The following is a 20,864-nucleotide window of genomic DNA, read 5'->3' as shown; positions in this document are numbered from 1 at the left end:
CCCTCACCGGAGACAGCCAAGCTCTTGGGGGTGGGGAGTGGTGAAAGGGGGCCCAAGGGGGTGGACCCCTCTTTTGAGGCAGGGCTTTGGGAATGTTCAGCCAACTCACCAGGCAGAGGGGGAAGAAGCCAGTCTAAATCACTAGACCAATTAAAAACAGCCAGCCAGAAGGAACCTCTCTCCCTCCTGGGGCTATTCTCCCAATTACCTCCAGAGGTTTTTTTTTTTTTTTTTTTTTTTTTGTGGAGGGTTAGAGAAGAGAGGGTTTTCGATTTGGCTCTGGCTTGTTTAGGATAGTGAGTTCCTGGCTTCACTGACATGCAGACAGGGCAGTCAGACCACCTCCCTCCTCCTCCCCCGCCTTCAACCCAGACACATGTTCAGGTGACTTGTCAAACTGGGCTCAGTTCTCAGGCCAGGGCACTGGGCATCCAGCCTGGGCCTGGCAACGTCTCTGAAGCTGATAGTTTTGCCTTAGCACCAAGGCCTAGACCATTTATTTGTTCTCACTCAACTCGGTGGAAAGCTTGCCAAAAGAAGTTACAGTGGCCGGTAGAAAAAAATCCTGTTTCTTTTGTGTGTGCCACTCAAAATATATCAGCACCCTGTCACAGCTTTGGTCCAGGTGAGGGGAAAACACGTGTCCTACGCATACAATGCACAGGGAATTCTGGATTTCACAATGGTCAGTGTGTCCCGGAGCCGGTCTTCATGCCTGTTCCCTGGGCTTTTGCTTGTAAGCAGAAACCCATCTTCTTAGCAGACGAACCGTGGTACGCACCCTGAGAATTTAATTCTGGCCCAAAAGAGGTAAAACCTACAGAACATCCAAGCTGAATGAAATAAAGGCTTATACACAGTTTGAGGTCCTTTCTCAGGGTCACTGTGGGCCCAGAGGATACCACTGTGCAAAGCAGGAATGGCACCCCTGCCTCTGGGCAGGCACAGTCCTCTACTAGGGCTACAGCTTAGTAAGTAGAATGCTGCTTGATTTTAGTAAGCAGAATGCTGCTTGGCTTTAGCCTTCGTTATCTTCCTCTGCAGTGAACTATCTGCCCAACCAGTATATCCAGAAGATCACTGCTTCCTTCAGTGGTACTGAAGATGGTCTGTGGTGGAAATGGAGGTGCTTGGCTTGTTCAGGTTTGATATGATGACTTCTTCAATTTCCTTGGGTAGTCCTGGGGTCCCTGCTGCCAAGGAAGCCATCTTTTCTTTGGGCCTCGCATCACCTTTAGCACCAATGTTATTTTTTCTTATGTATACAAAAACTATAATTTAATTCCTAGGTGTCGGATAACAGATTCCCTGTGTCTGTTATCAGCGTTGCCAGACCGGCTGCTTTAAAAGCTCTTTCCACAGCAGGGAGAGAAGGGAAGAAGTTCAGAGGCAGCTGAGACCTTGCTAAGTTCCAGAGCGCAACCTCCTGGCTTAGCTGGAAGCTGAAGGAAGACATGAAATGTATGCCCAGCTTTGCTGGTTCTGTAGCCTGATCATTGTCTATTATTCTAAAAGACGTGTTTCAGCTAACAAGGCCACTGTGTGGGCTTCTTCCTGTATCCCACTAGGTGTGAAAAAGGAATGGGGATAAGAGGGAGGAGGTATGTTGTTTCCAAGGAAACCAAGGAGTCTGGGTTCCTCTCCAGCTGACTCCTACAACAGGATGGCCACATTTTCCAGCTCCACTGCTATCTTGCCCCTCGCGCCCTGGAGCGCTGATATGGGGGCAGGCAGTCTGTTGGCTGGTCTTTGAAAGGACAGCTGACAAAGGCACGAGCTGCTCTTACAGCAGAGGCTGCTTGTTTGGCTCTGGTGGTTGACATCCAAGTCACCCCAGGTAGCCAGAGGTGGCAGCATATCTGTACCTCAGGCCCAACCCTGGGGCCTCCAGGTAGGACCCAGTCAGATTTGAGGTCCACTCAGAAGTTTGATTCATTTTGCGGTATATGAGGGGCTCTCAGAGAAACCCAACCCTCCCTGAGGTCTGCTGGAGATGAGAGGGGCTGGACAAGAATCCCTGAGCCCATGGGGAGGGCACTGGCTAGGCCCAACAAGAACCCACACAGGCCTGGTGAGATCTGTCTCAGTTCACACCTCACCTCTCTTTGTGGCCCAAGGTAAAAAGGGAACCCGGAAAGCCCCTGTCCAAAGTCCGGGTTAAAGCAAGGTGACCATCAGGATCTTGGCCCCAGCCATGGTAGTCGACTAATAGGTTGGATATACCCAGGAGGCTAATCCAGTCTCCTGTTTCTTAACCAAGTTCCTGTGGAAAACTACAGTCTACTGGTGGAGAACAACACTGCCTGGTCATCTCAGACAACCACAGCTGAGGCATCTCCTTTTCAGAGCCCTCAGGAGGTCCCACCATCACACACGTATCAGCCTCCACTTCAGCAGTGTTTGACAAAGGCCCCAGTTCCTGGTTGAGGCCCTGAGCAGGGAGAGAGGTCCCGCTTGGGTATGTCTTATGTACAGAACAAAGAGAAATTTTTACAATAAAAACACCAAACAAAGAAAAACAACTTCACAAGACACAGTGTCAGTCCTCGCTGATGTCCTTCCTGTTGTGCCCCATGTGAAGAGGGCAGCCCAGCCTCACCTGGGACCTGCCCCGTTCCTGTTTTCATCTCCATTCACAGCGAGGTTGTGTAGGAAGAGGAGGATCTGCCACCACACCCGATTTTGGTTTTGTTGGTGCTGAGAGGAAAACAAACAAAAAAAAAAATCAATTTAGCTGCTAAACACATACTTGGACCAGTATGCCCTATCATTTCCAATAAAAGTTCTGATCCACATGTCTCCAGGTGGCACTTTTAATCCTATGAGTACAGCAAACTGGAGAGCGGGGTGAGGTAGCATGAGATAGTTGAGTTCTCCAAAAACAATTGCAGTTTTAGCATTAAAAAGAAAAGGCCAGGCTCTTTATGCACTGTGCACAAGAGGATTAAACTTTTTCCCCTGCTTGCAGGATTTTCCAGAGTTTAGCCAAGTGCTGCTTTTAATCAGATTGGCTCCTGAGCTCCTCAAACCTCAGCTGCATGAACAACAAACTTTCTTTAGAAAGAAAGAGAAGTGCTCCCTTCTCCACCCCCCCCTCCAACTGCAAAGTAACACAGAGAACAAGGGGGAAAGGGGGGAGCCTCCATCTGCAAGTGATTTGACACTGTGAAGGTCAAAGGGTTAATCTTCAATTTAAACCACACTGCTGAGGCAGCAAAAATCTGATTTCATCCAGTGCGAACACGCGCGTGCGCGCACGCACACACACACACACACACACACACACACTTGCACACCACCCTCTCTCCCTTCCCTGCATCTCCAGCTCAGTGCTGCCCTTTTTATAGCTGCTCTTGACAGTAAGCCATAAATAATCCCTCTTGGAGCGCTTTCCTACTGACTGGAGCCAATTAAACGTTAAGCAAGAACATACTTGAAAACAAAACAAAAACAAAGAATGCACACTACTCTCTGGAGGTTATCCCAGGTCCTACTGTCAGGCCGGGAAGCTGGGGGCAAAGGTCAGGGGTCAGTGGCCCCCAGGATTGTGGCTGGTGCCCTGTGGACACAGGTACCATTTCCCAGGGGCCGTCAGAGGCCCAGAGGGGCTAGAGGGGTGTTGGAGAGACAGTATTTGTTCTGTCTTTGTCTACCAGGGCAGGAGGGCTGGGCTGAGGCCCCTCTCCACAGGGTTCTCAGTGGACAGGGGAATAAAAACTTAGTGTGCAGAAAGGAGCCAGCACAAGCTGGACTTGGATCACCGCAGGGGCCCAGCCAGCAAACACGTTTTATGGGAAGTGTCCAGGGGCAGCTGGAACCCTCTTTCAGGCTGTCTAACCACAGTCCTGGCTCCTACCTGGCAACTTCTAGTCAGAAGGGAAGAGGGCAGACTAAAGCAGTGGCAGAAGTGGAGTGTGAGCCCAGGTCTTTCTGACTCTCAGTTTCACAGGTACATCAGCCCTGGCTTCCGTGATCCTACCTAAAAGGTGGCTGGTTCCCTTTCACCTTGCCTTGGGCCAGGAAGAGGGGTGAGGTGTCAGCAGAGCCTTGTTCATCTACCCTCAGTCTGTGGCATTAGCACTTCTTTTTCCCCCGCCACAGGGAGACTAGAAACAGCCCAGAAAAGTGGAGGCACAGCTTTTGCAAGGAGAGGAGAGGAAGGGAAATCGGGTGTGCCACAGACAAGGCCTGGCAGACTGCTGCTGAAGAGACTGATGGCTTCCTTGTGTTTTGTAAACAAAGATGAGTAAAAAGAGGAAACACACCCGGCTTAACAAAATCTGGTTAGAGTAAAGCAGCGTGAAAATGGACTCAGCTGCAAACCTGAAGACTCAGGCCTACTGCAGCAGCTGGGCAGAGCACTGCCTCCCGGTGGCCCCTCCCAGCTGCTGCCCAGGACAGGTGCAAAGGTCATGTGGTGGAACAGGAGGAGAATGCAGAACAAGACTGGTCCCTGGAGAGGACAGGCTGCTGGAATGCTGAGTCTCCTCAGGTGGCTGTTGGAAAAGGTCAAGTAACAATAACAGCCATGATCATAACATTCAAAGTACCCATGAGTATGCCAGGCTCTGCTCTGTGTTTTACACCCTTGCTTCTCCAAGTGTGGTCCATGGACCAACAGCCTTAGCATCCTTTGGGACCTTTTTAGAAATGCAGGCCTAATGTTGTATGCATTTTTTTTTACAAGATCCCTGGGAGACTTTGAGACACATAAAAGAAGATATACATTCAACTTCTTTGGTCCACTCCACAACACATACTATGTAGAGTGTATTATTCATCATTCTACAGATGAGAGCATTTGAAAGAATTAGGTAACCTGGCTACATAACTGGTATGTAGCCAGACCTGGACAGAACCCAGACCATCTGGCCCTAGAGTAATGTCCCTACCGCAGTCATTTTGCTTTGGGGTCAGATATACCTTTCTTCAGACCAGGCAGACTCACTGTCCTCCCTTCGCTAAGTCATCCCAAAACAGCTCCATAGCCAAGCACATGCATCATGTAGGGTCCAGATCAATTTCATCCATATGCCTCAGTTCCTCCCCAAATTTCCTTTATGTAGACCACCTGCTGCCTAGGTAATTTACTGGGCTCTGAGGTGGTTAGGGGTGAGGCAGGACAGCTGCCTCAATTCCCATCATCTGGGTGTACTGAGGTATCCAGAAGCAGACATGAGCCAAAGAGTGCTCTCAAGCAGGAAGCTGAGAAGTCTTGCTGAGAGACACAGGCAGGCCTAGGAGCAGGAGGCAGGGCATACTGGCTGAGCCTCTAGAAGGATGCAGGTTCTGTTCCTCTGCCTGTGACAGGTTTCAGGGCTCACAAATCAGCAAGAAAGGCACTCTGGCCAACAGGTGCTTCTTGGAGCCAGAAATTAGAGTGTTCAGGGGAAGGATGTCCTAAAGGAACTCTGAAGAGTCTTATGGACTCCACCCCCTACTCTAGCTTTCTGGACCCTACACCCTACTCCAGTGATTAGAAACTACAAATCCCAGCAGTACCAGGGAGAGAACTGCGAGGACCCAAGGGCGGAGCTAGCAGGAATTCTGGGACATTTGGGGGATAAATAGGGCATGATTGCATCTCTCACTCTCTCGCTGGGGAAGCAGCTCTCCTGACCACGTGACTCGGTGAGTTCAGTCAGCCTAGCCCTAAGGTATTCTAGTTACTTTGTATCCCGCTCTCTTTCCCTGAGTTGTTTCCTATTCCTTTCCCCTTTTGTAAATAAGCCCATTATTGACCCTTTTGTGTGCACCTGCAGTATAACTGAATTGTGAGCATGCAGGTGAGGCCCCACTGACAGGCGGCCCAGTCCACTCTAGGCTACCCTGTAACAGTTTTTGGCGCCCAACGTGAGGCCCCAGAGTGGGCTGGGTTGCCCAGGGTGGACTGGGCTGGTCAGGAGAGCTGCTTCCTGAGCGAGAGATGCAATCATGCCCTATTTATCCCTCAAATGTCCCAGAACTCCTGCTAGCTCTGCCCTTGGGTCCTCGCAGTTCTCTCCCTGGTACTGTAATTTCCAATCACTGGAGTTGGGGGTGGAGTCTAGAAAGCTGGAGTAGGGGGTGGAGTCCATAAGACTCTTCAGAGTTCCTTTAGGACATCCTTCCCCTTAACATGAGGACCTGGCTGTAGGCTGGTACTTCCATTGTCTCGCTTCCCTTATAAATAAAATGCAGGTGTTGTGTTACAGTCACAAACCAGACTGTCACAGAAGCCACTGAGGTGGGTCCACTAAGGTGTACATAGAGCCCCCCAGACCAACAGGGTCTGAATCACCAGGGAAGGGGCCCAGGAATTTGAATGTTAAATAGGATCTCTAGATTACATTTTTAAATCAAAAGTAACATTACAATAATTATATTACATTAATTAGAAAGAAGAAAAGTAGTACATGTCAGTGGAGAAAAATTGGAAAACAAGAAATTTGAGAGTTGAAAATAAAATCACTCATGATCCTATCACAGAAGAAAACACTTGATGATTTGGTGTTTTCTTCCATCACTTTCAACATCTTCCCACCAGCATGGCAACTTAGCCAAGCTAGAGGTAAATCCTACCCCAGTGGTTCTACAGCAGCCAGGCCAAGAGAGGCATTTGGAAATCCCTGAGGTGCTTTCTAACCCTCAGGTTGGTACTTTGGAGCTTGTCATCCACAATTAACTTCAGGATTACAACTCAGAGCTTCAACAACTGAATCCTGTCAGTCTGACAGAAAGCCTTTCTGGGCCTGGACTGGCTCGTACACAGGTGAGCTGGCAGCACTGGTAAGCCAGCACAAACAGGCCTGGGAGCCATCTACAGCCCCAGTATCCCTTTCACTAGGCACAAGCAGATGCCACAGGTATTCTCCTGCCACAAGGTAGCCCCTCAAAGGCCCTTTTCTGAAAAGAAACCAAACTTACCAAAAGAACCAAAGAATGGGTCCCTCCCTGGTGGTGTAATGGGTTAAAGCAGAGCACTGCAAGCCAGCCACAGCTGCTTCAGCATGAGTTCGATCCCCAGCCAGGGAGGTGACCCACATGGCACAGCAGTCTCCTTCCAACCCACCCACTGCTGCCCTCAGCAGTGTACCTCCTCAATCTGCCTATTCTGTTCCCCATTCTGTCTCTGGTGAATTCTCTCACTGCCCCTGCATCTCTGGCCTGTACCCCAGTTCTGTATGCATAAATAAATAAAATCTTTTAAAAAAAATCAAAGAATGCCCTGATTAGGAAGAATAATATTTAAAAACACTTTTTTTTTCTCCCATGAAACAAAAAGGCCTGGCTAGAAAGGAAAAAAGGATTTGAAGGGAGGCCAGTGAGAAAGGCAATAATGAGGAAGGAAACAAACATTCACCCATTGAAATGAAGTACACAAAGATACCAAAGGATGTGGAGATGGTGTGGAGAATGGAAGCAGAAAGGGGGAACTGGGAAGAAGTACGCTTGGCCTCTGACTTGCAGGCACCTGGCACAGAGCCCAGCATATAATCTGAGAATGATGAATATAAGACCCAGCATGAGCACCCCTCCAAGAAGGGGAACCTGCGGAGACTGAGTGTTCCCCAAATACCTGGTCAGGGTGCTCTCAGTGGGAGGGGGCTGGGACCAAAGGGATGATAAGCTGGTAGGAACTGAATACATAAGAGGCCTCAAATTCATAGTCCAGAGGATATGACCAAGGCATGGAGGGAACAAATAGCAGTGAATGTCCAAAGGGAGGGTTCCTAACCCAATGGGTAAATATATTTTCTTCAGTTAAGAAAGCACAGTAAAGCATTAGAGAAGCAGGGCTCTTCTTTAACTCCAGCCTCTCTTCTTTTTTGCTGTGGTGACAGAGAGTGTTTGTGTGTGTATGCGCCTGTGTGTATATGTGTAGACAGTGAGCTGAAGTCACTCCCACTGTGCGCACTGACTGAACACATGTCATTCCCCTGTGTTACAGGGTTCACTAGGACACAATAGTACTCAACAAGTACAGCTGGACTGACTGCAGAAAAGTCAGCCCTGCAAGATAACCCACTTGTCCGAGGCCAGGAACAAGTGATGTCTGGCCAGGTCTAAAGATGTACTTGATATGATTGTATCAGCTTCTTGCTTAGGGAGAGGCCCAACTAGTAAAAGCCTTTTTTTTTTTTTTTTTTTAATAGCTGCTGTGGAGTCTGACAAGGTTGGATTACACAAGTCAAACTCTGTCTCATCCCATGTGGCCTCTGCCCTAAGCACAAAGAGTGTTCCCTGCCCTCCCTGGATAAGAATCTCTCTTTGCCTGTCTCACCCCTCACTCCCTCTCTGCCCCATGGATCCAATTCAAATCCTCTTGGGCTTTATGTGTCACCAGTATTCCAGATGCTCCTGCAAGAGCTAATTCATCCTAAAGAATTAGAGGAAGAAGCAAAGCTACATGGTGGCTCTGCTTTAGAAACTAAGCAAGCAACTTACAATATCACCTACGTAGAAAAGTGTTTTCTTATCTTTCTATTCGACTCCTGCAAAGATCTGGGACACAGGAGGGCAGGTTTTTATCAGTCCCATTTCATGGACAGAGAAGCAAAGGTTCTGAAAAGTTTCCCCAAGTAAGTTAGTTGGGAGGGAGGGGGCTATTCAGACACATGATTTCTGCCCCTAAAGTGTGTTCTTTCACAAAAATAGTAAATTGTGCATATTCGTGTTATGAAGTAGTATTAACTTTTTGAACTGAAGTACTTCCCTAGTATGTTTAAAGACATTATTTCCAGACCATTAACTATTTAGTAAGGATGCTGTGGACCAGAAAAAATAAAACTGTCAGAGGTAGAATGAATTGAAGATCAAACAGAAATAAAGCTGAAACTGGTTTGAAATTGTAACTTCTGAGTCAATTTCCCTAAGATACAGCACTGTAGGCCCCCAGTGTTCCAGGGAGATAGACTCCACAAAGTGAACTTTTCCTAGCTCTTCATTTCTTCCATACTCTAAGCCTACCCCACAGAGGCTGAAAGACAGAGCTTTGCCACTGAGAACAGGGATACAGAGATAAGGGAGCCTTTAGGAAAATTCCACTTGAAAGAAGTTGCAAAGATGTTTTTTGTTCAATCTATTGAGCTTTTAACAAGCACCCAACTGAGCTAAGAGTTCTAAAGGATATAAAGATGAGCAAAAGGGAAACTCTGTCCTCAATTATTTCATAATCTGAAGGGGAGAAATATAGGAACACAGAACTAAGTGTGCAAGAGGTGTAGAGAGGGAAATAAGTGGAAACTCCATGGTCTTCTCACTTTCTGGGACCCCCATGGAGTAGGGAGCGGTCACAAGAGGAATGAGGTTTTAGGATCAATCAAATCTGTATGGTTCCAAGCTTGGCCACTGTAACCAGTGCAATTGGAGACATTTTCTCACTAAGCCTCACTTTCCTATATACTAGGGAGGGGGGAGTCTAGAAATACAAGGTTGCTATGGTGACTAAGTGAGGAAAATAAATGTAAAGCCTGGGGCCTGGTGGGAGCATTCAGCGAGTCCCCCCTCCCCAGTGAGGACAGGGAAAAACTGGGCCCCACTTACTTTGCTGGATGCTTCCTTCAACATGTCCTGTTCAGTGTGCCTCCCCAAGAGGTGTCTTTCCTAGGGAAAGCCCCGAGTTTACTCCTCTGAGAAAGCTCTGAACTCCAGATTGCCAAGCTCAGCCAGGGACTCTGAAACCCATGGGATGGCCTCTTGGGCCCAGAGGATCAGCCACTGCCCCCAGAATGCTTGTGATACAGCTATCTGGAAAACTAATAATGTGGCAAAACAGAAAAGGAAAAATATATACCTTCCAAGAACATCCTCAGACCAGCCAGCAGTGCTAACAGGATATGGAAGCCACTAGCCACCCCAAAGCAACACCCATCACTTTTCCATGGAACATGGGAGGCCCCTGGACAGCCCATTCACAGCAGAACACAGAAGGGCTACCCCTAACAAAACTGGAAGCCACTGGTTCTGGCCACTGGGGGTTGGGGCTTGGGGCTTGGGGGCAGGGCTGTGCTGTATCACCCAAGATGCCAGAAGGGTAGAGAGTCCTGAAGCCCTTACCAGTTTCCCACAACCTGAGAAGAGCTCCACAAAACTAACAGTAACTTCTTAAGAGCTCAAGAAAGAACACTGATGTGTGAATTTTGGTCAGAGAGGGAGAGAGGGCATCAAGGAATGAGCAGGTCCTTGTGGTGGAGCTCCAAGACTGTGGAGAAGGACCCCAAGGCTCTGACTCCCATCAAGGGCCCTTACAGCTGGCTGGTCTTGTCCCACTTGGGCCAGGTTCATGGACAGGAAAAGGCAAGTGAGCATGGAGAGCATGGAAGAGGGTGAGCCCCCTCCCCCACTCACCACATACCCCAACTGTTCTTACTCTGGTCATGGAACATGCCCTCCTGGCTGCCAGACACGGATCAAAAAGCAAACCAGACATTTTTCTTTATCCTTCTTTAGTGCCTCCCCCAAACCTCTCCTCCCCCATCAACACCCCTCCCACCACCCCAAGAAGGAAAACAAATCCAATTCCCACCCCCATGGCTTGCCTTGGCGGGGAGGGAATGAACTGTCCGGAACTACAAGGCCCTTCTCCTGGAAAAGAGAGTAGTCAGGTGCAGAGCTGTGTGGGGAACTCAGCCTCTAGTCAGCCACGCTGATGACTCAGAAGCTAAATATAGCCAGTGATATAAACAGAGCCAGCCACAGAGCAAACACAGGGCCCCCAAGCCCCAGCACTGGCTCTCACGCACAGTCTGTCCCCTCCCCCAACTTCATTCTTCCGCAGGCACTGTCCTAGGTGGACTCCCCACTTCTGGGATGTGGGGGGACCTACAGGGACCCCTATGACTCTTGGGTAAATCTCTGGGGCTCCTGTCCAAGGCTGTCCCACTCAGAGCTAATCAACTTCATTAGCCACGGTCTAAGCTTCAGGATACCATTTGCTAACAAGAAGAGTACCCCAAAAGGTCAGGAAGCAGTCAGGGGCTCCTGGCAGAGAAGCTGCTATTTAATAAGCCACGCAAATACCACTGTGTAAAACTATAAGAACTATAAAGCCAGATCCAAATGAAATCCTAAAAACATCTCTTAACATATTTCTAGAAGTATTAAACTGTTTACACTTTAATAATTAGATGTACTAGAATTTCCAAAGAGCTTTCATATCAAACCTGCAAGGTAAGCATTAGAAACTGAGATTTGGAGAAGTGAAATAATTTGTCTGTGAGCACAGATCTCCTAAGTGACATAGCTGGGATTTGAACCTGGATCTGACTCTGAATCCAGTATCCTTTCAGTGATACTGTAACTAACAAAAGATGATTTAAACTGAGTGGCTGAAATTTTTCCCAGATTTCATTGTTCAGAAAGTTTAATTCAGGGGATTTCCAAATCTGACTGTTATCAGAGTGGGTCACTCCTGGCCCAAGTAAAAAAACCAGTTGCAACACAGAGAATTCTAACCCTCCTATAGTTTTATTCACTCAAAGATATAGTATTTTTTAATTTTATTTTATTTTTTAGGATTCATGGAATCTTAACATTGCCCAGAAATAGCCATACACATATCTTAAGATTATGTTATTGGGGGCCCTCCCTGTTGGTGCAACAGGTTAAAGCACAGCACTATGAAGCTATTGGCAGCCACTGTAGCACAAGTTTGATTCCCGGCCAGGAAGGTGACCCACATGGCACAGCAGACCTCTCTTGTCTTGCTCGTTGCCCCCTGCAAGCAGTGGATTTTGGTTGATCTGCCTGGTCTGCTCCCCACTCTGACTCTGGCGAATCCTCTCACCCCACCCTCCTCCCCACCTCTGGCCTGTACCCAGTTTTGGTATGCATAAATTAATAAATTAAAAAAAAAAAAGATTGTTATTGGGCCAAGAGATTTTTCTTGGTGTAGGCACACCAGCTACTATCTATCCTTAGGCCCACGCTGGAGAAGACCACATCAGGGTCTCCTCTGACCAGGGTAGCCTGGGAGACAAGTGAGGAAGCAAACTTGTACTCTTGTACTGCTCTCTTCATGAAAAAACAGGATGGACACAGAAACATTGGCACCCTCATGGCTACAGTCAGCAGGCCACCACATGTCACTGCTCAGTTGTTCAGCTCACAGATGAACAATAGGGAACCTTCCAGTTCACCCAAGGAAGGTGGGACAGGACCAGGTTTATAACTGCTTTTAACTCTACTCCTTTTGCCTCTAACAATCTTATTGCTTCGGAGACCCAAAGAGCCTACAGTGAGCACCTTGCTGATCTTCTGCATCTAATTCCTTGCCTTTTACTCCTGAGGGCTGAGCTGAGTACATGTACCGAGGCTAGACCACACCCAGTATACTCCTTACAAAAGATGCTGGGAGACTCTGTGGCCTGCATAAACTCACACCTGGAGGAATTCGGAACATGTTCCATCTGGGGTCATGCGGATACACTCAATTTACTAAGATGTCACCCTACAACATACTACCCCACATCACAGCCTCTCTTTCTGTTCCACATCTCCAAGGGAGAAGGTTCCCTCGAAATCAGAAAAAGAATAACTGAGGTCCATAACTAGGGACAAAAGGCAGGGCGCGTCACAGGACTCATTGACCAATGGCAACTGTCTGGCCCTGGGACTCCATCCCAGGAGGAGACAGAAGATGGCCAGGTCCCCTCAACCCTCATACTGAGTCTTGGGTTGTCTTTTTAGGTTCTCTAAACTCATCCCACAATGAAGGGAATGACCACCATTCTCTAAGCAGAAATGCACAGACCAGTGACCCAAAATGAACAACTTAGACACCAACTGCTCTGGACGGAACAAGTGAAGGAGTGCTAGGGGGCAGCTCTACTCAAGCACCAGCCTGGCAGGTGAGGTAGGTGGGATTACAGACAGACGGAAAGAAACAAGCACTAAAGAATACCTACTGTGTGCCTGGAACTTTCACAGGTATTTCCTCAGTCATTGCAATAAAGTTCTGTGGTATTCGCTCTGACTGACAGAAGAAGAAACAGTGCAAGGTCAAGAGACTTCCTGTTAGCTGATCATGGCAGAGCTGGTATCCAAGCCCAGGCTTTCTGACTTTGTACCTGGAACCTAGATACTTAATTCTAAACTATTCCATCCTGTGCCTCAGTTTCTCTGCCTGCAAAGATGAGGAAAGGGAATAAAGGCTAAGAATATGAGTTATAATAGCATTTTTCAGATATGAAACATTAAACCATAACTTACAATAATAATCAAGTTAAAAAAAAATCATTTCTTAAAACCAGCTCTAAAAGGTCCTGTATGTGTCAGTGCTCCATCTTCATCTGCCTGACTTCAATATCCTAGTCCTTCTCCCAGGATGAGTTCTGGTGGTCCATGATGAGCAGAGCTTGTAGGGAGGAGTGGGTTAAAAGCAAGAGGACTCCATGGACAAAAAGCCTACTTTTTGTAATGGAAAATTTGGGGAAACCAAATCTGGGGTAGCAAGGACTCCCTTGCCAGCGGCCTGCCACTGCAAGGGGAGAGAAGTAGGTAGTTGGCAGGCGGGGGAGGGGCCCAGGGCACTCAAGGAGGCAGTGTGGGATGAGGCAGAGCAGGGGAGACTCCTCCACTCTCTTCTGGCTCAGGGGCTCTGCTCCCCCACTCTCCCCACAGTGGAGAGGACAGCACCCTTGTCTAAACCGGAACTGAGCCTACAAACAGGTAGTCCCAGAGTGGAGGAAATGATGCCAAGTAGTGAAGCACTGGGTCAGACTTCAGGATAAGGTCTGCCTCCTCCTGTTCAGAAATGAAAGAAACAACCAAGGTTGTATTCTAGTCCATACCAAGGCACACTCTGGCAAGGGTGCTCTCCCAGCCTGCCTCAAGCCCACAGGTACTTCACAACGATGGGATGGGTGGTGTATTCTGATAGACAATTACTGAGAGGTCAGGTCTACTGGAATAAAGAAAGCTGCCTTCCAGAAGAGTCCTCTAGACAGGTTTAAGAGGCCATAGCCACTGTGTCTTCCATGAAAGGAAGTGGGACCTATGAGCTGGGTTTAGTCAGTCCAGTCAGGGTAGAGTTAGTGAAGGGACAGAAGGGAGGACGGGAGACCAAAATCGAGAATCAGTGCATCCATACACAAATGGAAGGGAAACTCTTAAGCTAAGTTTCCAAAAAAAAAAACAATCAAAGGAGGAAACAGGGACTGCAGTGTGGGATCAGGAAGAAGAGGAGAAGAGGCCTAGTGACAAATTATCCAAGCATAGGGCCATCACCATCTCTGATCACTAAGGGACTGAGAGAGCCCCAGGGACCAGATACACACACACACACACACACACACACACCAAATCCTCAATACTCCTTGGCAGAGACACAGCTAATCCCCAATGGCCTTTTCTCAGGAAACTCAATGGTTTGATCCTTCAGTCAAACATACTGTCCTCCTGAGGTTGTCTATCTAAGCTCCTAGTCTACCCAATCATGGTGAGTTATTTATTCTCTTGATTTGATATTCTCTCTCTCCCCCTCAAACACACACACACACACACACACACACACACACACACACGGCCAGGGGCACAGTCCCAGAGGTAGGGAACGTGTTGTCTCTGGGTAGTGTGCCTCTGTTTCAGCCATGGCTGTACTAGCACAGATCCAGCCTCAGTCTCCTCTCCCCACACTGGCAGCCAGTCAGAGACAAGGGTTAAGCGCCTAGGGCCTGGCCCAGGCTGCAGCTCTGTAGCCAGGCAGCCTCCAGCCAGTGGCACGGAGAGCTCCTCCAGCACGAGCCTGCCAGCCGCCTCCTTTGTTGATGGACTCAGCCACATGCTCTACTGACACGCGATGCTCCGCCCTGGCGGGGCTAGTGCCAGGCTGCCGGCCAAGCACCCGGCCCAGCACCAGGCCGCCAGTCTGGAGGGACTCCGAGGTACACTCGCCCAGTGTCCCAGACAGAGACAATGAGGAGTGGCCTCCCCAGCTGGAAAGTGTCAGGTTACAACTGGTTCCACCACTTTCCCCCAACACAGGCCCATCCCTGGTCTTGGTTATCCAGTTCTCACTCCACCTCTGCAGGTACCCCCAATTGTCCAGTTTCATGCTAACACCCTGATAAGCTTTCGTTTAGGTGGAAAAATGGATAATCTCCCACCCTGGCCTCAAGAAGACACTGCTTGGTAGGTAGGCTGCAGAAAGTTATCCTATTCCTTAGGAGAGACTGCAGCATCTCCTGATCCCATTTTTATGGAGGCTGAACTGAAAGGGCAGATAACCCACTTGGAGCTCAGAGATGAGGGCAAGAATGTTCACTCAGTCTGGCCCATGCAGGCTATGGGAATCCCAACAACCCAGGCCAAAATTCTGTGACCATATTCTTGAGGCCTGACAGAGACAGAATTGCCAGAGCAGGTTCTGCCCCGCCCCCACCCCCAGTCCAATCCCCAACCTCCTTCCCTCCAAGTCCCCATGCCTACTTGCTGCACATGAAGTCGATGGAACTGGTCAGCAATGCACTGAAGCTTTCGGGCAATCTGTATCTCTGCTCGATGTTGCCACTGCCCTTCAGGGGGCTGCTCACCAAGGGGCAAGCCTGCAGGGAAACTGGCAGGGAGAGGGAGTCGGTAGCCAGCATTGCCTGCAAAGACAGAGGGCCCACATCTCAGCATTCTCCACAACAGCCCCATCGCCCCATGCTGCTACTCCTAGCCAAGACTTGCTGCCGCTGAGGGTGAAGGCTTGTATGGGAAGGGAGAGGGACTCAACTCACTGTCTTTATCAGGGCACAAGGCCAAAATCTGGACAGCCTGACTTGCCTGTTGCCCAGGTTTATAAAATCTGATGCTGGGAGAACAGAAGGGAATGGTCTCTGCCTTCCTCTCAGTTCTCCATTCACAAGCAGTGCCAAGGCAAAGGTAATACTTGTGGGTGAACTTGCCAAACGCTGTCCTTATTTATCAAGCTATGCTAGACCACCATTTATTATTCATGTAGTAGCAGGCTGAAGCTCTTTGGAAAAGCACTGGAGGCAGCCCTCTAGAGTCCTGGGTAAAACAAGCAAGCGGCAGAGAAAACCAAAATGTGGCTTGATATTTTAGCGCAGAAAAAGGAAGGCTGATCTTGGGTCCTGAAGTTCCGGGCAACGGCACAAAACCTAGAATGAGAAAACTCCTCAGACCCACAGAACAGCCACCTTCCTCTTTAGAGGCAGCCTGGGGTTAACTGTGGGAGACCTCCAGGCAAGCGCTCCCCAATTACCGAGTGTTGGCCGCAGAGACACCGCTAGGGGCGCCCACCTCCTCCCTCCTTTCCCTCTTCCCCGCCCGCTTATCCATCTTCTCAGACTCCCGCCAGAACTGCTAATGCCAGGCTAACCCTACGCGGCAGCTCCCTCTGGGGATAACTGCAGCGTCTCCTCAATCTGCTCAGTCAGACACAGCAAGATAGCCCCGAACCTTTCTCCCTCCCTCCACAAGCTATTGTGCTAAAAGAAAAAAACAGTCTAACTCTGCTCTTTTGCCAGAGGAGGGCATACTGCTCATAAAACTATTTAAATCCACAAATGAAGGGGTCTTGTCAGACTGAACCTTAAAACAGCCCCTCTGCTGGCATTGAGCCCAGGCAGGCCAACCTCATTCTCTAGTTCCCCTTCCAAGGACAGAAAGTCCCAAGTGACAACTGGAGGCCACCTTCTGCCACTAGGAACCTCCCCTCCCAGAACGGCTAGGTTTTTCCCTTCAGTGTCAACAGCAAGTCACAGATTCCCCAGCCTTCTCCAGGGCACTGTTAAAATACTTTATAGGAGGCATGTCGCTCACCAGGACATAAAAGGCTGGGTCACACAGACCCCCCTCTCTCCAACTCAAGGAGATATCATGAACCTTAGGACCCCTCCGGGAAGGAACAAAAGAACAGAAATAGCGGGTGGTGATCTGCTTTTCTCAGGGCCCAAGGAGCACAGGTGAGGCACAACAACAGAGAGGCAGAAGGATGAGAGTCGAGGAATCAGTAGACCTTGCTGCTCAATTTGGGGAAGGAAATAGTATAGAGCAGGTTTGAGGAGGGAAAGTCCCCTCTTTTCCCCCAATCTCTATGGGAGGAGTCCTGAGGCTAAAAGTACTTACCATAAAAGAGTCGCTGGGGTTCTTCAGTCACCCCACAAGGCAGCATGACACCCTGGCTGGGAGAGGCTGGACTGAGGGTCTGGGTGGCCTTGTCTTCCTGGCTGGCGGGTCGAAGCCCAGGGCCACAGCAGTGGGTGAGAGGAAAGAGCTGTAGACGGCTGAGGGGGCAGTCCAGCTGGCTCTGGGCAAACAGGTCGGCAGAGAGCAAGCTCCCAGGCTGGGTCCCTGGCTCCCCATCCTCTGGCTGGAACACATCATCCTCCAACTCCTCCACACACTGCGGTGGCTCCATGTCCCCTGTTAGTGCACAATGTAGGCATCCGGCATGCAGTCCCCACTCTGCCAAACCTGAGACTCCCCTTCCCTTCCCCCTTCCCTGCTCTCCATTTTTATGTGGGGAAAGGGGCCAGATAATGACAGACAGCTCTGGTGAAAAAAAGCACTGTCCAGGGTGACATTGATCCCTGAATGTGGGCAGTCGCACTGTTCTTGGACTCTTCACACCTATTCCTGAGGCCCACACAAGGCCACTCTCCTTGGTCTTTTCTTCTCAACCAAGCTGGTCACAGTCATGAAATCTGACTGCTGTTGACTCTCAGCAATAGCTAAGGCAGGGTCAGCTGGTACGAGCATGCTGGACACCTGGGGAAATGTCAACAAGACTAGACTCTGTGAGTGGCTGTGGGAGGGTAGAAGGGTGCTGTAACTGGCACACATGCACACGTGCGTGCGCGCACGCACACACACACACACACACACGGTATCCTGATGTGTACACACCAATTTCTCATCTCAGTCTGAGCTAAGCTCCAGGCTCAGCAGCAAAAACAAAAGCCAGCAATCCTGGTGCTGCCAGGTTCCCTCCAAACCTGCTAAGCCCCGCCCCACTGCCCATCTACTCTAGTCTCCTCCCCCTGCTTGCTCAACACAACAAACAGGCTCGGTGGTGTGGTAAGAGTGTCCTGGGAGAGGGGGGAGAAAGACCCAAGTTAGTCACTGCAGCTGCCTTCTAGCACAGTAGAGCTGTCTGCCTTGCACAGGTTGGTCTAGAGGCTCTATCCAGCATTTAGAAAACTGGCCATCCTCCCCCAGCTCAGTCTACTCACTAGTCCTCAGGATTTCAAATCTTTCCACATTGCCCACCATTCCTGCCAGCGCTGAACCTGAGATTGGTACAGACTGCCTCACAGAAGGAAGTGAAATTCAGCCCTCTCTCTGTGACCTCAATGCCTAAACTACTCAGGTTGTTGATAAGAGTTTCTTGGTGATAAAGAAGTTCCTCCTGCTCCACTTGATGGTAAGAGTCTTCTCTTGGAAGTCTAAGCTTGGAGTCACCCAGCATCCTGGCTCCCAACCTAGTCCCCTATACACACACCAAGGGTCCCTTAGCGTCCCAGGGGCAGTCAGGACCCCCCCCCACCACCACCACCACCTGAATAATTAAGGACACAGAGAGACAGTGTTTGTCACTGACAGATTCAATTAGAGATCCCCTGGGAATTCTGTCTCCCAGTATATTATGTTTAAAGAACAAGCCAAATGGCAAACTGTCTGTGGGTTAGTGAAGTGTTTAAAGGAATCTAAGTTAAATTCAGAAATGTTGTTTCTTTCCAAATGCAAACTCTCCCTTGCTTACTTCACACACACACACACACACACACACACACACACACACACACACCAATCCAGTCTGTGAGCTATCTATGGTCTTATCTCTGCCCTCTTCCCTGGAGAATGAGGAGATGCCAGTTGAATATCAAAAGGGGTTAGTGGTGTTCTCTGGATAGTGTTTCCCAAAGGGGAGTAGGGGGTGGGGATAAGAGAGAATTAAAACTTATCAGTACCAGGAGACAAAGTTTCCCCCTGAAAGGACCAAGTGCTGTCCTACCAGTCACCTGGCAGGGGCTCCCCCTGCCCTTCAACCTCCTCTGCAAGCTGGCAATCCCAGCCTAAGAAGGGGCCCTCCAAAGCCAATCACAAGCAGGAGTCATTGTCTTCGTTTTTCCTTTGAAGCCTGTCACCTCCCCCTCCTCCTCTCAGCAAAGCCCCAAAGTTCAACCCTTCCCTGAACTGGACAGTGGGGGAGGTGCAGCCAAAGGGTGTGGCTCTGCAAGCCCTGGGACCCTTCCCAACTTCCACAGAAACACAGGTGATTCTTCTATAGGTGGAAGCCCAGGGAGGTGTTGGGCAAGGTCAAGTGTGAACTGGGATACAGAAAAGTGACCCTCTCCCCTCCTTTCTCCAGTGCTGAAGAAGTGATGCCCAAATTGGTAGAAACACTTCCCTAGAGCACTGCCAGAGAAAGGCTTTATTCTTAGCAGGGGAAACTAAAGCCCACTGGAGCCTTCCCAGCCCCTAAGGGCTCTAACAGGGATGCTAAACTTAGACTCCTCCTCCCAGTAGCAGTAGCCAGACAATCTGAACTTCGACAGGGACTACAATCTGAGAACGCGCACACACACACACGCGCGCGCGCGCGCGCGCACACGCACACACACACACACACTCCCGCACGCACAACACGGCGCAGACCTGGGTGACTCCAGGAGAGAGTCTCGGCCTCCGAGTCGTGATGCCAGGGCTCCGCGCCAGGGTCCAGCGTGATGAGCACTCAGGGGCTTGGCGCCCAGACTCAGCTGGGAAGGAGGGGGGAGCCCAGCTGTTAAGGAGAGGAGTCTCAGACTCCGCACAGAGGCAGCACTCCCCACAACTCCCCGCCCAACCCCAAAGTGAGACCCAGAGGTCGGTGCTTTACGAACTCCCAGGTCAGCTCAGCAGTGCACCGCAGGTTCCCCAACCCACCTGGACCCAACTCCTTGGAGTATCAAATGCTACTACCGCCCAAATCCCCCTTGGAGCAGCGCCCCTAGATATGGGTTCTGCACCCCATCTCTCGCACACTAGAGCTTTAGTCCTTCATGGTCACCCCAGACGCCCACAGTCCAACCCTTCCCGGGCCCCCACGCGCAACGGGACTCCTCTCCTCATTTCCCCGAGGAGGTGCGATCCAACTCCGCCCGGCCCCCGGCCGCCCGGGCCGGCCCCCAGCTGTCGCCGTGTGCCCGCAGGTCCTGCAGCTGGGCTCGGACATCCTGCCCCAGTACAAGCAGGAGGCGCCCAAGACGCCGCCGCACATCATCCTGCACTACTGCGTCTTCAAGACCACCTGGGACTGGGTCATCCTCATCCTGACCTTCTACACGGCCATCCTGGTGCCCTACAACGTGTCCTTCAAGACCCGGCAGAACAACGTGGCCTGGCTGGTGGTGGACAGCATCGTGGACGTCATCTTCCTGGTGGACATCGTGCTCAACTTCCACACCACCTTCGTGGGGCCCGCGGGCGAGGTGATCTCCGACCCCAAGCTCATCCGCATGAACTACCTGAAGACCTGGTTTGTCATTGACCTCCTGTCCTGCCTGCCCTACGACGTCATCAACGCCTTCGAGAACGTGGACGAGGTCAGTGCCTGTGTGGCGCCCTTTGCGGGGGACGCTGGTCTAGCCGCCCCGTCCACCCCCCAGAAGGGGAGACAAGGCCAGGCGCACGCCAGCCCCTCTCCCTTGCTGTCCCGTCTGCAGGGGCGTCCCTGGGGGCGGCCGGAAGGCCCTGGCCGGTGCACGGGCACAGATGTGTGGTGGCCGCCGGGCGCGGCGCACACTGTCCTTCCCCCAGGCTCGGGCCTGTGGCCGCAGCCAGAGGGGTCCCTTCCGCCGCTGGCCTCTGGCTGCTTCCGGGGGCCGGGGGCAGCGGTCAGCGGGGGTCCCCAGAGGCCCCCCAGCCCCGGGCCAGCGGGTGGTGGCCGGGGG

At 50.5% G+C, this 20,864-nt stretch overlaps 1 protein-coding gene across 3 annotated transcripts; it reads right to left on the bottom strand.

Annotated features, from left to right (window-relative positions):
* Window positions 1-227: 227 nt before the first annotated feature.
* BMF (Bcl2 modifying factor) lies at window positions 228-19,685 on the bottom strand. 3 transcript variants are annotated; one of them, XM_012728788.1, is made up of 5 exons: window positions 19,588-19,673; window positions 17,056-17,352; window positions 15,409-15,569; window positions 2,600-2,697; window positions 228-1,442 (listed from the first exon to the last, which is right to left on the bottom strand). In XM_012728788.1, exons 2-5 carry the CDS (start codon window positions 17,345-17,347, stop codon window positions 1,286-1,288), a joined length of 708 nt encoding a protein of 235 aa, XP_012584242.1. In that variant the 5' UTR covers window positions 17,348-17,352; window positions 19,588-19,673; the 3' UTR covers window positions 228-1,285. The 3 variants fall into 3 exon arrangements, with proteins under 3 accessions (XP_012584242.1, XP_012584244.1, XP_012584243.1); XM_012728790.1 differs by having other exon boundaries at window positions 1,384-2,697; window positions 19,588-19,685; XM_012728789.1 differs by having other exon boundaries at window positions 1,384-2,697; window positions 15,409-15,535.
* Between the last annotated feature and the right edge of the window lie 1,179 nt (window positions 19,686-20,864).

Source organism: Condylura cristata, unplaced genomic scaffold, assembly GCF_000260355.1.
Source record: "Condylura cristata isolate star-nosed mole 26May11 unplaced genomic scaffold, ConCri1.0 scaffold00023, whole genome shotgun sequence".
Lineage (NCBI taxonomy): Eukaryota > Metazoa > Chordata > Mammalia > Eulipotyphla > Talpidae > Condylura > Condylura cristata.
The sequence above is the reverse complement of the archived record's forward strand: the minus strand, read 5'-3'. Positions and strand labels throughout refer to the sequence as shown.